Source organism: Sycon ciliatum, chromosome 5 (genome assembly GCF_964019385.1).
Source record: "Sycon ciliatum chromosome 5, ocSycCili1.1, whole genome shotgun sequence".
Lineage (NCBI taxonomy): Eukaryota > Metazoa > Porifera > Calcarea > Leucosolenida > Sycettidae > Sycon > Sycon ciliatum.
The window spans coordinates 25,842,095-25,859,214 of NC_088647.1; the positions used below are offsets into that span (position 1 = coordinate 25,842,095).

Sequence of the window (17,120 nt, forward strand, 5' to 3'; positions counted from 1 at the left end):
CGGTAAGACTAGCATAGCACTAGCAGTTTTTTCTCTGGTCTCTGACGTTCGACTCCACTACATGTAGGTATCGGTTCCGCGCCAGGTCTTGCACTCGTTCATGTACTGGCTTAGTTGGCGAATACGGAATAGTGTCTTCGACTCCGTCGTGGCCCAGCTAACCAGAATGGATACGACTAATGTACACTGCCAGCCACCTTCGCAGACTAACTGGTAAACGACGAATTATTTTCCTGCACGCTCCGCTCTCTTCTTAGACCGGCTAAAATGGTGCGCTGTCGTGCTCCGATCCACGCTCTGTGGCATATCGGTTGGCTGCATGCGGGGCCTCGCTGCCATTGCAGATTGCCGTCGTTACGTAGAGGGCGGAATCATTACCGTTCGAAGTAGTTCAATCAAGCGCGAATATCTCTCCGGAGTCCGCATATTCCATGTAACATTGTTCATCACCCGGCATTATATCCTCGAAGTAGTAGCGCCTCGCAAAGAGAGCTAGAACCCTCCGCTGCTACCAGAAAATGCCGGGCTTGGAGGCCGCGAATGACTTGGCCCCTAGTCCACTAGTTTTTCACTCATCGCGGGTAAAACTGTGACTGCAACAACAGAAACACTCGAAAGCAAAACTTGAAGGGAGCGAAACCCGGCTTCTTCCGGTCCCACAGGTATTTAGGCACAACAACAGCCAGAGAGCTAGTGGCAGGCAGCATTGCCAGACACAACATGACGAAACGCAAGAGCAAGAATATAACAGAGGAGAGCAACCCAAAAGGATCAGGAACAAGTGTGAACGCTCGGAACTAAAAAAATGAAAAGCGTGGAAATAATGCCTTTCGGAGTGGAAAAATGGGACGCGATCATGCACAATCGAGTAAAAAATAAGCAATTTGACCATGACTTCGCAGCGCGTGCTCGAGTCGAGACAAGATTTGAGGAAGAAGCTCAGCCACTAGTGGACTTGCGGATTTGTTTTGACATTGGCGGTTTTTGGATAGCTCGGTTCTCCTGCCGACGTGTCGTGGAGATGAAGACGCGGGAGAGTAATCCGTCACCCACGACGCGGCCTCTCATTCTGCGTACTGGACGATGCAAGAAGCCGAGGACGGGGACGCTTCGCAAACTCAAACGATCGATCGAGTTCCTGAAAAACGGAAAGGGCGATCTCCACCACTAACGCCACTGGATTCGACTCCCGCGAAGAGGTCGTTCAGTGCCCCTCTTCACGGTCGACGAATCGTTTATCTCAGGTATCTGGCTGTGGGATTTTCTGCGTACCAGAATCCTGGATGTGGCAAACCTCTGGCGCTCACTGATTGCGTTGAAGAGAAGAGGTACGACCTGGGCAGCGTACTTGTCATTCCGTGTCAGCAGTGTGGGATGGAGAATTTTATAGATACATTACAGATAGCCCTGTAACTGCTCAACACCCTGGCCCCCGTGCTTCCACAAGCAACACCAAAGCTGCTTTGGGTAACGTAAGTGCGTTTTTCAATATATAAGATTTATTCATGATATTTGCGAGTCATTGCCACCCTATGGCTATGGAAATGTATGAGCACACTGTATGCGCGGCGGCCGCGAGTATGTGTGTGTTTGCATAGACCTGCATGTTTGTGCATGTGTGCACCATACGCATGTATGAGCATGCACATGCATATGCGCTCATGTGGACGTGCCCTCGCACACATACTATACACACGTGCATGACCGCTCCCAGGGCATGTTGGTGTGACATGTGTATGCGGGCATCTCCACTCATGCACATGAGTGTACACATGCATGTGGGTGGGTACGCACACGTGCGTGAATGTATGTGTGTGTACGCGCGCGTGTGTTCTATTGCGTGTGAGAGCATGCATGTGTGTGTGCGTGTGTGTGTATGTGTGCACGGATGTGTGCACGGATGTGTGTGTCGATGGTGTGCATTTTTGTGCTGGGTGAACACTCTGATCCCTAAACCGCGATACCGGAGCTCCCAAGCTACAGCCTCAGATTGATTTATAGTTCATCGTTGGGAATGAGTTCGCTGCTCATGATGCTGTTGCGGATGTTGCGGCCCTAGCTGAAATTGTCGAAGCTCGCCCTGATGCCAGTATCCTGTAGAACTCTGTCACTTTTGCATCAGCATGTTCGGCGATGGAGTTTGCAGAACATCAGCAAAAGCGGCTGGCCACCCTTGAACCGTTGGTCCAAGCAACGTGCTTCTCTAAATCAGTTGCAGTGCGGGCAGCTGCCAGTGGGTTGGTGATGAAGCACTTTGTCTTGTCCTACAAACGAAGTGGTGAGCCAGCCATTTCCAGACTGATGAAGGAGCAAGTCGGAGGTAAGAAGCGGGTGACAGTCTCAAGGAAGATTATATTAGCGGTGGCTGAACACCTAGCGAAGAACCAGCAGCAACCCAACTGTAAGGAACGCCCTGTGGCACAGTGCTTCACTTGTTTGTGCGCACCGTAAAATATCATCATTTTTGCCAGTGTGGGGACACGTTCTAGCTCGCATAGTTGAAGAACAAGAGGACTCAATGTTGTCTGATTCGTTCCAACATGTCAGCTTTCATTGTAGTTTGATATGGGGCTGTGCTAAGCGCTATCACAGCTACATGTACATGTATCACAACCAAGTACCAACAGGTGAGTAATCATGGAGAAAAGTACCTATCGATAATGCGTGCACCCAGGGTTTTCCGGCAAATTTACTAATTCAGCTATTCCATCCTTGTATTGTTCTGAACGCCGAGGGCTCTAGTGAGTTTATGCAACACCTAACAGCCAAAAATCCAATAAATTATGACCAAAGCAGCAGCAGAGAAGTACAAGCAATATAGATACGTGAATTTACCAATTTTAGGCAAATTTTGACAGTTTTTTGGATTTTTCTCCAGAATATGCACGGTGACCCCTATTTTCGCCGCGGTAAACCTGTTCCAACCCACTTATAGAACGTATTTGAAGTATCCATATATGGGGCAAACTCAAAAATAAGCTGCAAAAAATATTCAAAGTTTCATTTTTTGCGTCTTTTTGTTCTTCTCCAGGAAATGACGACCTGGAACCCATCGTCAACCAAAGTGTACATTTTTCGGTGTTGATATCATCTTAGTCAATACCTCGAACAGTCTGTAAACTTTTAGGTCATAGTTTCTGTCCTAACTGATGTTATGGACGATTTCTCATCAATTTTGGGATTTTATGTTATTTTGTGTCATCAAGGAAAATTGTGTTTTTGGCAAGACCTATTCGGGCAATTGAAAAACTGATGTTACTAAACGAAAATATAAGGCTGTACCTATTCAAACCTGATGTCAGATTGGGCTGATGTTGAAATTAAATTTTTGGGCCTAACTGTCCCGAACGGCCTTAATGGTGTTGCTTGCGCCCTGATTATTAGTGATTTTGATACACGCACGTGGTTCATCGACATCATTAGTCTATTTCCATAAACGGCGTATCACTATCAGTGTGAGCAACACACTGACAGTCAGTACAGTGGTCCCTCTCTATTAAATCCGGCACCATTTGTGCCACGGAAAATCTGCTGGATTAGGGAGGGTGCTGGATTAACAAATCTGATTTACTGCTGCAATGTGCATGAAGAGGACATTTTGGCTACTGGACATTGTGCTGGTTTATCGAGGGTGCTGGATTATAAAGTGCTGGATTAGAGAGGGACGACTGTACAGGTAGACATGTTCCGAATTTTCCCGAGCCGTGCCCAGATTATTCATTTGTCACGAAATACAGACATCTACCGGTATCCTGTTTATCACCAGCGTTGTACATACCGGTAACTCGCACCGACTTTTTGGGGGTGAAGTTCTGTTGCTTATTGTTTTACTCCGGAAAATACAGTCTTACTAGCATTAGTATTATCGGCAGATGGCGTTATTCGGTGCGCATGTGGTCCTATGCCTCTGGCAAATCAAGGCATGAAGAGAGCTAGAGTAGTAGAGAGCTGTACGCATGCATTGTTGCTTGTCTCCTGCATAGACTGAGTCAAGATCAACGCATCAAGCTACACTGTCTGTACTGAGAACAGTGACAGCGGAGCCGGCATGGTCTCAACCACCACAATACTATCAGCATGGTGGACTCCAGCAGAGCCTCCACCGCTGTCAAACAGCATGGGAAGTGGCTACAGCGGCGACTCCAGTTTCTCAGCCAATGGCTTCTGCAAGAGCAACAACATGTAGAATGGATCCCACAGCAAGGACTAGAAACAGAGCAAGAAGAGCGACACCCAAGGACAACATGATACGGCCTACAGAGACGTATTTAAATAGAGCATAACATCAGACGTAAGAGACATGGACGGGGGAGCAGGAGGAGGATCAGAAGAGAGAGAAAGAGAGTGAGAGTGAGAGAGAGAGAGAGAGAGAGAGAGAGAGAGTAGGTGTGAGAGAGGAGGGAGAGAGAGAGAGAGAGAGAGAGAGAGAGAGAGAGAGAGAGAGAGAGAGAGAGAGAGAGAGAGAGAGAGAGAGAGAGAGAGAGAGAGAGAGAGAGAGAGAGAGAGAGAGAGAGAGAGTACACAGACTGTTCGGGTGATGAAAATTAGAAGTCCAGAAGTATATACTTTTGATACACACAGTATTGAGCATACTCAACAGTGCGATGACAATACCGCTTTGTCCATAGTCGTCTAGACTATAGAGTATCTTTTAGTTATAATACTTATGAACTGGAATAAATAGGTGCCTCGACTGAATACAGTAAGATATTATTATTATGTCCAGCTTGAAAAGAATGCATTCATGATAGCTAATGAACCTGTGCTAAATGCTAGAGTATGGCCAAGCCGGGGGGAAGTCCCGCTTCTCATCAGGAGGCCAGAGTGTAGTTTCTGTTATGAGGTATGAACTGCTGTGTGTTGTGAGTTGCAGCTCTGTACAAGCAGGTCAGTCGCCTCAAAGTGATATCAAATTTGCACCAAGAGATCAAAGTGTTGTGTGTGAAACTCGACATGCAGTACAGTGCGGAACGCATTCATTGGCAATTGCATGTCGCGTTCAGTGTGCCAATAGGACGCAAGCTGCCCGATGCCTCTCGCAGTGTTCTGTACCACTGAGCTGTAGTGGTGAGTCTTATGATAGGGGTGGGCACCTATAACAGCAACACTGCTGCCCGGATATGCGGCCTGCTATACCATCCACACTGTAACGTGAATAGCATGGCGGAAAAAAACAGCTGAGAGCTTATGCCAGCGGTTTTCTGTTCGGCGAGGAACAAAAGACTTGCAGAGTGCGCCCATGTGCATGTTGGTCAATCCGGCACAGCACATACGTTTATACCATGCACAGTGCACAGGTTTCAGGGTATTTGCTGACTCCGGCCCGGAACACACTCACGGGGACTCGGCCGCATGGAGTGTCTTGGGCTTAAACTCGGAGATGTGGTCCGGCGGCGATGCCCTCAGCGCTTTCCTGATAGCACTGATCTTTGCAGACGTGGCCACCTTCTCCAGGAAGGCAGCAGTATCGGCAGCATTGTTCAGCACCGCTGTCAGTCCAGTGGTTTTGAGATCAAAGCGATGGTCAACAACCTGCATCTGTGATCAGAAAAGACAGAGTAAATAACTAGTCAGCTGCGGTAGAGTTGACACCAAGTTCACTGCATATTCCTAATTGAATAGAATTCACACCGAGCAATGACACAACCAAGTCCGTCTTTGCCGTTACTCAGAGCTTTGTGTTTGAAGAAAAACACACTCCTGATCAGACACTAGCTTGTCATTGCTGAGTGAGAATTGTATTACTGGCACTGTCTGCTGGTCATGGAACACTATACGTAGCCTGAGGGTTTTTTAGACAGCGTTCAGACTACCGTGAATCCCGTCAAACCGTGAAAGGCGATAAACCGTGAAGGACATCACACTACCGATAAACTAACGTCACCGGTACATAAGTTTTGCAGCTCTCACCGCGGAGCTGAGAAGGGATTTTCCCTTTTTCCCAGCATGAGCACTTTTTTTACTGCCAGAATGCAGTTACCGCCGCAGGAGTAAAACTTTTCTGCCGGTAACGTGCCAGTAACGTCACGTGATCAAATCACCTTGGAAACTTTTCCAATCCGTCACTTTTTATCGGTAGTCTGAACGCGCCCTTAGACAGCGTTCAAGTGACCTCATCATGTAGAAATATAATGATCTTGTTCACACAAGGTCTAAAACACGCCAAAGCGAGGTGATGCAATTTGAAATTTCTTCACAGCCGGATTTTCTGCATTTCAAGTTAAAATTGAGTGAGTTTTTTTTCGGGCAAGGAACACTCTTATTTCATGACTAGCCGGGTCACAGTGTGAGCACACCCGTAAACAGCTTGATGCAATCAGTTCAAGTAAACGGGGCCTGAATCCTTTTTACTTACCCCAAAGTAGTGGAAGGTCCTGACTTTCTCGCTGAAGTCCATCTTGCCCACAATCGATTTGCGATGCTCCTGTTCATCTTGTTCCTTTTTTGATGATTCAATGTCAAAGAGCTTGGCTCGAAGCAGCTTCAGGCAGTTTTCTCTGTTCTGGGAAACAGGACAAGGACAAGACAAGACAAAGTAGCCAAATGGTCATTGTGAACAAATTCCCAGGAAGAGACAAAGAGGAGACAAAACAAGTCAATCCGGTTATGCAGTGACTCAAACTATAAAATCACCTAGAAGGAAAAGACAGTGTCTGCAAAGACAAAATCAGAAACTTGAACGATAAATTTCACGTACCAAGCAGTTGCAGGAGCAGCAACAACAGCCGAAACATCAGAAACAGCAACAACAATGAAGACAACAACAACAATGAAGACAACAACGACAATGAAGACAACAACAATGAAAACAACAACAACAACAATGAAGACAACAACAACAATGAAGACAACAACGACAATGAAGACAACAACGACAATGAAGACAGCAACAACAATGAAGACAACAACGACAATGAAGACAACTACAACAATGAAGACAACAACAACAATGAAGACAGGAACAACAATGAAGACAACAACGACAATGAAGGCGATAAGAACAACAAACACAACAAGAACGAGAAAACAACCACCACCACAACCACGGCTGCCGCTGTCAAAAAAATCGGCGACGTCACACGACGACCACAACAACAACAACATCAGCAGCAGCAGTAACAACAGTCTAACACATTTTGTTCACAACACAAATATTTCCTGGCTGGAGTGCTAGGAGTATTAAAAGATTTACAGGAGGAGCAATTAGCAACTGCACTTACCACACTCTGCACACGAGATGTTTCAGAACGGAATGCAATGCCACTTGGGATGTGAGTCACACGTACTGCACTCTCTGTCTTCTGGACATGCTGTCCACCAGCACTACGGGATTAAAAACAAGAGAGAGAGAGACAGAGAGAGAGAGAGAGAGAGAGAGAGAGAGAGAGAGAGAGAGAGAGAGAGAGAGAGAGAGAGAGAGAGAGAGAGAGAGAGAGAGAGAGAGAGAGAGGGAGAGTAAGTTACATTTATAAAGACAGGTAAGTCTAACAAATGAGGACTGAGACCTCTACAACAGGGTTTTTACGCCTGAAAGCAGGTGCATGATTTAACAAGCAGGTTGTCAGTCTAGATTTTATGCGCAGATGGAGAAAAAGCGCAGAATTTTTGTAATGAGATGAAAAGCAGAAATAATAAGAAAAGATGAAATGAAAGCCTGCTCACAACCCCGCCCAGCCTTGCGAACTGGGTATGGTGGATTAAGAACCCGGTTCAACGCTCGAGCAAGCGCTCTCCACTCAAGGTGTTCACAGCAACTGATAGGAACTCATATGGGGAAATTATAGAAAAGAAATAATAAGATAAAGAGAATAAATTTCAACGCACCTCAATAAACGGAGCCCCACATACAGTACCTCAGAAAAGTGGATCTTCCGACCAGTGTTTTTGTTGACGCCGCAACCAGATGATGTAGCTGCTTCGCAGAGACGTCTTACTGCACAAATTACAAATAAATTTTATTCTTCGATTAGAAAATCCAAGCGCTTTCAGAGCCCTCCGAAGAGAGTCCGGGATGAAACCACGCACACCTACCTCAACCGAAAAAGAAACGACCTGCCACCCGTTCGCTCGGCATTGATCGGCCAGATCCGCATACCGCCTGTCCTTCCGCGAGTTACTGACACTGAATCTGTCCTCAGCACAAACTGTCAACTCCATCCAGAATACAATCCTACGACTCGTAGAGTACAGAACTATATCTGGTCTTAGGGTGGTAAGTGCAACACAGCTAGGGAAAGAAATCTTTGCACTAACTGAGTCGACAAGAAGTTTCCAGTCTGAGGCCGCTGACAGGAGATCAGTCGTAACCAACTTTCGTCTGGGCTGAACGCGAACTGGCTTCTCTCCCGCCTTGCAAAACGAGATGAAGTCAGGCCTCGTTAAGGGCGCGCTCACACTGCGACCATGAGCCCGCGTCCTTGCGTCAGCAAAACGCAGAAACGTGGCAGTCGTGCTCACACTAGGCCTCGTACACGAGTAGACGTGAAGTTGTCACACAAACTTTACGAATTGCAGTTCGTATCCAAAAGAGTTTGTGCGTTTCCTAATAAAGTTGTGGCCCGTTTTGGATGTAAATTTTCGCATGTTGCATGTTGGAGGAAGTGCCTCGTGGCTCGTATTCTTGAAGTCGACGAAAATAATTCATACAATCAGGTAGGTTTTGACTCTTGAGGGACTGCCGCTGACAGCCAAGCGCTTTCGCTTTCCTGACCTCGTGGTCCGAGCAAGTGCCAGTGCAGTGGAAATTGCGGTAGTGGTTTCTTTCGTCTGTTGCCGAGATGAGAACTGTATTTTCCGATGATATGTAACTGAAATGTCTTGAGGTATGGCATTCCATCATCGCAGAAAAGTAGAGAAAGATGATTTCCCAAACGGAAAAGCCAGACCAAGCTGCCATCGTATTGAACGAGTACACTGTAGAAATTGGTCACCAGTACTGGTCACTGACCTGATCACAACGAAGCAACTTCAAAAACAAACACAAAATTGACATCGTCCAAAAAGGGCAAAGAATGCATATATGGCGGTGCGTGCGTGCAGGACCACAACTACACAAATTTTAAAAATGTGCAAATGTCGAGGATGACATCGACAACCGCCGAGTTTCATGAATCAACACACCGGAATTTGAGAAATTGAACATACTTCAGGCCAGGTTGTACACAAATACGCTTCACGTCTACGATCATGTTGCCGCCAAGTCGTGGCACCCCCCTCCGGAGGTCGCGGTCACGATTTGAAACGTGGCCGCCACGTTTTGGTCAAGTTCATGCCGTTGCCATGCAACTTGGCCGCATGGCCGCATGGACGCTGGTTTTGGTCGCAGTGTGAGCGCGCCCTTACACGACAACGATTGAAAAACGTTTTTGTCAAAAACGTTTTCAAAAGAATACGCTTCCACAGATTTTGATAAGAGCGTTTACACGACAACGCTGAAAAACGTTTCAAAAACGTTTCAAACGAAAAACGGCCTCAAAGTGTTTTTCAATCGTTTTCGTTCCATTTCGTTCTCGTGTAAACGGCAAAAACGTTTTACTAGTACGAGCCTTGTACTCAAAACATGCCGCCGCCAGCCTGCGCCAGGCCAACTTTTTGCACGTGACCATTGCGCGCCGAAAAAAGTGTTGCAGTGTACACGATTATCGTTTTCGTGTAAACAGCAAAAACGTTTCGAAAACGATTGAAAAACGTTTTTCAATCGTTGTCGTGTAAATGAGGCCTCAAGCTCATTTGAATTTTCGGTTTGTACGGTGTTTGCAGCAGTGCGGATTCGAATCTCCTCACGCATGTTCCTGACGATGACCCCGAGTACGTTGTCGTGCCTCCAGTCCAGGTGTAACGTCCCTGGTCCAGCGCTACGCGACAAGCGCCAAGCACGTGGCGCGTAGTACAGGCCCAGGTACGGCACAAACTACAGTACGGATCCACTACGGTGTTTCCCCAACGGCGTAGGTTCGTCGGAGAAGGTAGCACGTCGAGGGTTGATGCGAGAAGAAATTTCAAATCCTTACCAGTACCACCGTACAAAAGGGATTTCCACGAGAGGTCCTGCCACATCACCGATGTCCACTCCAACCACTTGCCTTGCACCTGAAGAGTCTTCAGCCTCAAAATCTGCTCCTGCGCGTTGATCTCCTCAAATGTTTGAAGGAGATCCTTCCTCGGGGGTTTGGAATGCTGCTTCGGAGCAGGAGCACCCAACCCTGCACGATGACTTGAAGATGACGGTGGACGGAGAGTCCCTGAACCTACTGATGCCTCTGCACACTCCAGCTCTATTGTCGCCGCATATCGCTTTGTCAGCTTCGCATCCTTACTCCGACGCAGAGTGTACAGCGCCCTCATGCGCGCGTCCCCACTCGATCGAAGAATGTGCCATTTGATGGACTGGCACTTTTTCCACACCGTAGGAAGGTAGTGGAGGCGTAAGCCAAAGCGTTTGCGACTGCCAATAAAAAGAATGGCAGAGTTTGCGCATCGAGGTAGGCCTGACCATTTCTTCAGAAATGGTAAACACATAAAGTGCAGTTCACGTACAAAACCTTGTGTGAGTTCAAGAACCTGGAAAGACCAAGAAAGCTTGGGCACTACAAGATGGTGGTAAAGCCATAGCTTGTGGTGGTCTTGAAGCCAAGAGCCATCTACTTTTTGCATGAGAGATACAGTGAGTTGACGGATGTCTTCCCGCTGGGTCTGCTCAGAGCAATCAGCATGCAGCCTTCGCCCCAGGAACTTGAACTCTGCAGTGTCAATGAAAGCGATCTTCCTCCCTGACATTGTCAGGCAGGGATCGTAAGGTTTGTACCGGCCATCTACAAGCTTTGCTGCACTGCTTTTGCATTTGTGCGGCGCCGCCTGCATACATTGGGTCCACGAGAGAAAGTCCTCCGTGACCGCAATGAGTTTTTGACAACCTGCACTAAATTTGCTATAGAGGCCTAAGTCATCAGCAAAAGCTGTTTGGGACACTTGCAAAGGGGCAGATTTAAAATCATAGGAGAGGCAACTTAATTCAGGGGCTGCAAGTGAGTCCAGCAGAAGCTGGAAACAAATATTGAAAAGGACCGGGGACAAGGGGCACCCCTGGAAAACACCAATGTTGTAATTAAAGGTGGGTGTGTGTGGTTGTACGACGAAAGCGCAAAGACTGTCGTAGTAGGAAAAAATTAATTTCCTGAATTGCAAAGGAAGGCTGTAGTGGGTTAAAGCATACTGTATCAGATTGTGGCGCACTGAACCAAATGCATTCTTCAAATCTATCCACGCAATGCAAATTTGGCGTTTTGCCGTCTTTGCATCACGCATCGCCTCATAACAAAGTGATGTATGCTCTAAGCACCCAGCCTTTGCAGGCATAAATCCTTTCTGGTTGTCACCATCGAAGAACTTATTGCCTAGCATATGTTTCAAGAGGCGCTTTGCAACTAAGGTGAAAAAGATCTTCCCGGACGTGTTCGCTAGAGCAATCGGTCGGAATTTCGAAGGATCATCAGACACCTCCCCCTTGGCCAGGAGTGTGATACACGCTACCTGCCACTGCCTTGGAATGATCTTGCTCTCCCAAACCCGCCCAAAGATGGTGAAAAGAATGGATTGAAGGGAGGGACAAAGCTTCCAAACTATGTAAGGTATCTTGTCAGGACCCGGTGCAGAGGTGTTGCGACACTTCTTCAAAACATTCTGAGATTCAGTCCATGTAGGGGTCCCCTCATCGACTGGGTGGGTGCAATCCCGGGGCTTCCCTGCACTGGGGCAGGATTCGTACGAAGTGGCACGATCCTGGTCTGCATATGTGTGTTGGAAGTACTCAAAGCAGGTAGTGTCAGAGAAAGTGGGTTTGACATGGTTGGTTGGTTGAAACAATTTCTTTCCGAAGGCATATGGGTCCTTGAGAAAGGCATCCTGGTCCCTCTTGTTCCGGGATCGATCGTCGTACATCTTTTGTTGTTTCAAAAGACGCTTGATTTGTTTTCCAATTGAAAAATACTCATTTCTGAGCGCTGCAGGTACTTCGTCCGGGTTTTTGATCTTACGAAATTGGCGCTTTAAATCACGCCTGTGAGCCCGGAGTTTTTCCACTGCACGGTTTTTATTTGCATTCTTGTGTTTTGGTGGAGGTGGTGGTGGTTTCTGGTCGAAAAACCAGTGAATGAAGTTCTCTAGTTTGTCCAGAGTCTCTTCGATGTTAGTGTTTTTGAGGTATGAGGTTGGGAAATGTTGAGTGAGATGGATCTTCAACTGAGCGTTTATTGTGTGCCATGCCTTGGTGTTTTTGGCTGACGGTAGCAGTAGGGACTGCCGGACTTCTACCTTGTCCATGTCCCGTTGATTCAGGACATGAAGTAAAGACTCATTATGACAGGGAGTGGATTCGTGCGGGATTGTTCGCAATTCATCTCCAGGAGTCATTGTCTGACCTACAGATGGGCTGAAGTGCATTGAATCAATCATGGAAGTCGTCCGACCATCCCCGCTACTGCCGTCTGCTTTGGCTGAGGTGGTTGAAAGTGATTTGTAGACCGGGCAGGTCTGTAGATGTCGTGGCAAGTTTTGAGAGAGAGAGAGAGAGAGAGAGAGAGAGAGAGAGAGAGAGAGAGAGAGAGAGAGAGAGAGAGAGAGAGAGAAGAGAGACAGAGAGAGAAAGAGAGAGAGAGAGAAAAAAAGAGAGAGAGAGAAAGAGAAAGAGAGAGTGCGAGAGAGAGAGAGAGTGCGAGAGAGAGAGAGAGAGAGAGAGAGAGAGAGAGAGAGAGAGAGAGAGAGAGAGAGAGAGAGAGTGCGAGAGAGAGAGAGAGAGAGAGAGAGAGAGAGAGAGAGAGAGAGAGAGAGAGAGATAGAGAGAGAGGCTAATTTGCAGCATCTGCTTGTATAACTGTGTCCAGTGGTGAAAGACTACCGTACGGCACTACTCTAGACAAAGGATGCTCAGGAGGTTACACAATCTTAAATTAAACTGTGTTCACAACTGGCGTGTTGACGCGGTACGCTGGCGGATCATGCGTGCCCAAGCGCACATTCAGCCTTTCAAAAAAAAGCAGCAATTCGAGTCGTATTTTAGGGCGGGCGACGCCACCAAATACTAAGTTTTTGACCCTGTGAATCAAAGTGACGGGCATGTACGCCGGTACGCGCCTGATATGTGCTGGAAAATAAAACATACTGGAATTTTATTAAGAAATGGTTTGCTCCCCACACCGGAGCTCGCGCTATTCCGCCGACTTTACTTGACACTTGACTGACTCACGACTGCCATCCAGAGCACACGAGAAGTCCATCGAACCTTCGACTCGGCAAACCTGCAAGAAAGCACCACTCCCTGCTCAATACACAGTGTTTCGGGGAATTCACCCCTCATCAGTTGAGCTTGAGTAGGCTGAGGAAGATTGTGCCTGAAGAGCACCACTTATATAGTGCTCTCCAGGCACAAACATCACCAGGGATACAAACTTACAGAGACGCTCCGTTTCAAGCGCGACAAACACCTCGTGAACACCAGATAGCAGCGTGAGTCAGTGTCGCTCCTGGACGGTGAGACAGACGTCGAGGACCCTCGGTCATTCGCAACGCTGTCACCTCCAAACCAACTAGTCGCAAGCCCGCGCTGGGCACAACAGTACGAAGTAGTGGTTGCGACTTTATTCCCGTAGCTATGCAGAAGACGTTACTTCAGTAACGTCTGGCGCTAGCCCGGGTCCACACAGCTTTAATTTGGTGTATGTGGCGGGCGGGCGGACCTCCGTCTGGCGCTATCCCGTACCGTACCGTGCCATCAAAGACAGCTGGCCACAAACAGCTGGCCACCATATTCAAACAGGGCTTTCAAATGCAAGATCATAACGTGAAGCAACTTGGAAGAATGAGCATGAATGCGAAGTGTATCGGGTAATGCATGTAGGGCGATTGTGCGGGTTCGAATCCCAGGTTATGCCTTGAAAAATAGGAGAATCGAAAAAATTATAACATCCCTATGCTTTTTGCCTAGGTCATCAAGGTGGTAGACGGTGTCGTATTACCCTCGACCGTACCTGTCCCGTACCGTACCATCAAAGGTGGCTGGCCACAAACAGCTGGCCACAATATTCAAATAGGGCTTTCAAATGCAAGATCATAACGTGAAGCAACTTGGAAGAATTAGTATGTATGCGAAGTGTATCGGGGATGCATGCAGGGCGACAGTGCGGGTTCGAATCCCAGGTTATGTCTTGAAAAAAATAGGATAAATGAAAAATTTACTATGCTTTTTTTGCCTAGGTCATCAAGGCAAAAAGGCATAGCGTAGGGCCCTGAGCTTCCAAGCTCTCTCGTTTTGGCATGATTTCATATGCATGACGACCAACAAAGAAAAGAGTTCGCTAGAGATTCAGTTAGACTGAGTATTCAGCATCCGTAGGAACACCACCACCCTGCAAAGATCTAAAGGGCGATTCACAATACAACTTTCTGTGACGCGATACGCGATTCGCGACAGCTGCGACAAGAAACTGCCTGTCGCGAGCTGTCGCAAGGTACCTGTCGCAGAAGTTGAAGAAATCAACTTTTGCGACATGGGACTCGCGACATACACAAATGGAGTACAGTTTCGACCCTGGATGCACGTGCAGTGCACGTGCATAGTACTACTTGTGCATGTGGATGTCGCAAACATGAAGAACATTGTGAACCGTGTGTCGCTGGCGCAGCTCGTCGCATGTGTCGCAAGTCGCATGTCGTGTCGCAAGAAGTTGTATTGTGAATCGGCCTTTAGGCGCAGATGCAGCTCCTGAAGCGGCCGAAGACGACCAAAAGCCAGCAAAGTATGCACAAATGCGTGGTTCACGCGTACAGTACACGTACCAGTTGTAAACACTGCTTTAGGGTGATGCATTCCCATCCACAAAAAGCCAAGACTCGCCAGTGTAACTCCTGCGAATATTCCATGTGTCAATCCACTATCGGGCAAATGTTTTGAACACAGGACGGTTCACGAGCTGCAACAAACTGTTTCCGGCCGAAAAATCTTATACGAATATCATTCATTCCTAGATGGTCATGAGTCCAACTGGGACAGAACTTCTTTGTGAAAAGCCATAGACCTACCCAGATGCTCTGAACACTTCATATTTTAAATCCTTGGCATCAATGACAATATCTAGCTGCAAGAAAGGCACAAACCAACACGGGCGCACACAAACACACACACACACACACACACACACTCACACACACACTCACACGCACGCACACACAAACACACAGCGTCTGATTTGGACTAACCACAGGCACGGATGCACGTACACATGCTGAAGGCTGATAAATCGACTACCACAATTTTAACCTGATCACTCCTCCACATAGCTCACTGAAGCAGCTTTTTCTGGCCCGCGAATACCTACTCTTGATTATTCGATTTTTTTGGACATGCAAACCACACCACACACTCTGGCATCCACTAGCAGTAGGTAAACACCAGGGTGAATGAAAGAAGAGCTAAGAGAATGAGAAAGTGAACACGTGCGACTTATACAAATATAATCACGAATTCAACCTGCAACCTCTTGATGGGGAATCGACTGCACATACCACTGCACCATATGGGACACACAATTCACACACGATGCACACACACACTCACACACACACACACACACACACACACACACACACACACACACACACACACACACACATACACACACACACACACACACACACACACATACCGACATACGGACACACGTGAACACAGCGTCGTACCTCGGTGGGTTCTGGTAGGATGAGGATGGCCACGGTGCTGGTGTGACGACGACCCATGGCATCCGACTTTGGTACTCTCTGCACACGATGTACACCACTCTCGAACTATACAAAACAGTAAAAACAACAATGGTAACAAAAGAAGCAGCATTAATAATCTTGTTGTACAGAAGAATACAAGTCTTGCGTTGTGAAAAATTGATAAATAAATCTTGAGCAGGGCTCAATCTGACTTTCATGCCGTGGAATATCTCAGTACTCCTTGCAAGTCTTGTGCTACATTGTGCTAGTATAGAACTGTTCAAGATCTGCTCTAATTGCTGGACTCTTGAGGCATAACTTGTGCCCCACTGTCTTCTTCGCTTACATCATTTTTAAATACTTCATTGGCTGCTTAGCAGTAACATAGTATTGGGGCTGGGTTTAGCATCACCTCTTGTCAGTTGCATGTTCTCTGCACTAACCGCCGTGCGATTAGATGAGAAGGCACAACTACTTTCTTAAGGCATATATGCCTATAATTTATCTGTGTAGACTCACAAGAAGTGTCAGTTTCGAAGTCTCAGTGCCTGACTTCGAAGATCATCAAGTTCATTCAGAACACTGGTTTCACGTTTCTGAATAGATTCTACCAGAGAACGGAAAAATAGCACGACCTCTTCTGATGCAACCTCTATCTGATCATGAAGGTTACGAATGGAGGACTGTACTTTCTGAATGGAGCTCTCCAGAACGCCATCACTCTCAGACACACAGCTCGACAACAAATCATTCACTGATGCTCTTATCTTCTCCGCTGCAGCATTGATAGACAACATCTTGTTTGTGCTTCTCGTGTTTTCCAGTGCTGATGCATCGCTCACATAACAGCTTCTTACATTCCGTGCAGAACTTGGTCAGGATACTGCTTGGGTGCAGTGCACAGCGATGCTGTGACTGAGTAGCTGAAGAAGCAGTAGCAGCAGTCTCAGTAACCACGTCATCCAATGACAGTACCTCATGACCATGTGTAGCTCGGGAAAGCTTGTGTCCTTCAGTGTGAAAACTGCACAGATGACTGCTGCATGTTGCACAGCGCGACACAGCCACTTCCACATCCATACATTCATCACACGATACTACGGACTTCTTTCCTGTGCCACTATCCTCTGCCTTGGCATAACTGTCTGGCAAAGACAGCATGGAAGAAAGTCCAGCTTGCAACGGTGTTGACTCCCTGCACTTCGGACACGTGATGGAGCCATCTTCATCAACATTCTGCTCAAGGCACGATATGCACAGAGAGTGGAGGCACTGGACCAGTTTAATCCTCTTGTTCTCACAGCCACACGCTACACAGGTCACAGGAGGCATGTCTCAAGCAGGAATTGTTCTCTAGCCCACACATTCAG

The 17,120-nt window shown here is 47.2% G+C and overlaps 1 protein-coding gene across 2 annotated transcripts in view; it reads right to left on the bottom strand.

The window, feature by feature from the left end:
• Window positions 1-4,183: 4,183 nt before the first annotated feature.
• Window positions 4,184-17,120, bottom strand: part of LOC135818179 (peptide chain release factor 1-like) — a 97,742-nt gene continuing 84,805 nt past the window's right edge. For both annotated transcript variants that reach the window (XM_065331525.1, XM_065331526.1), the window contains 5 exons: window positions 15,730-15,834; window positions 15,073-15,128; window positions 7,221-7,323; window positions 6,356-6,502; window positions 4,184-5,538 (listed from right to left, as the gene is read on the bottom strand). In XM_065331525.1, coding sequence (XP_065187597.1) covers window positions 5,335-5,538; window positions 6,356-6,502; window positions 7,221-7,323; window positions 15,073-15,128; window positions 15,730-15,834 — 615 coding nt within the window. In that variant the 3' untranslated portion in view covers window positions 4,184-5,334. The remainder of the gene's footprint in view (window positions 5,539-6,355; window positions 6,503-7,220; window positions 7,324-15,072; window positions 15,129-15,729; window positions 15,835-17,120) is intronic.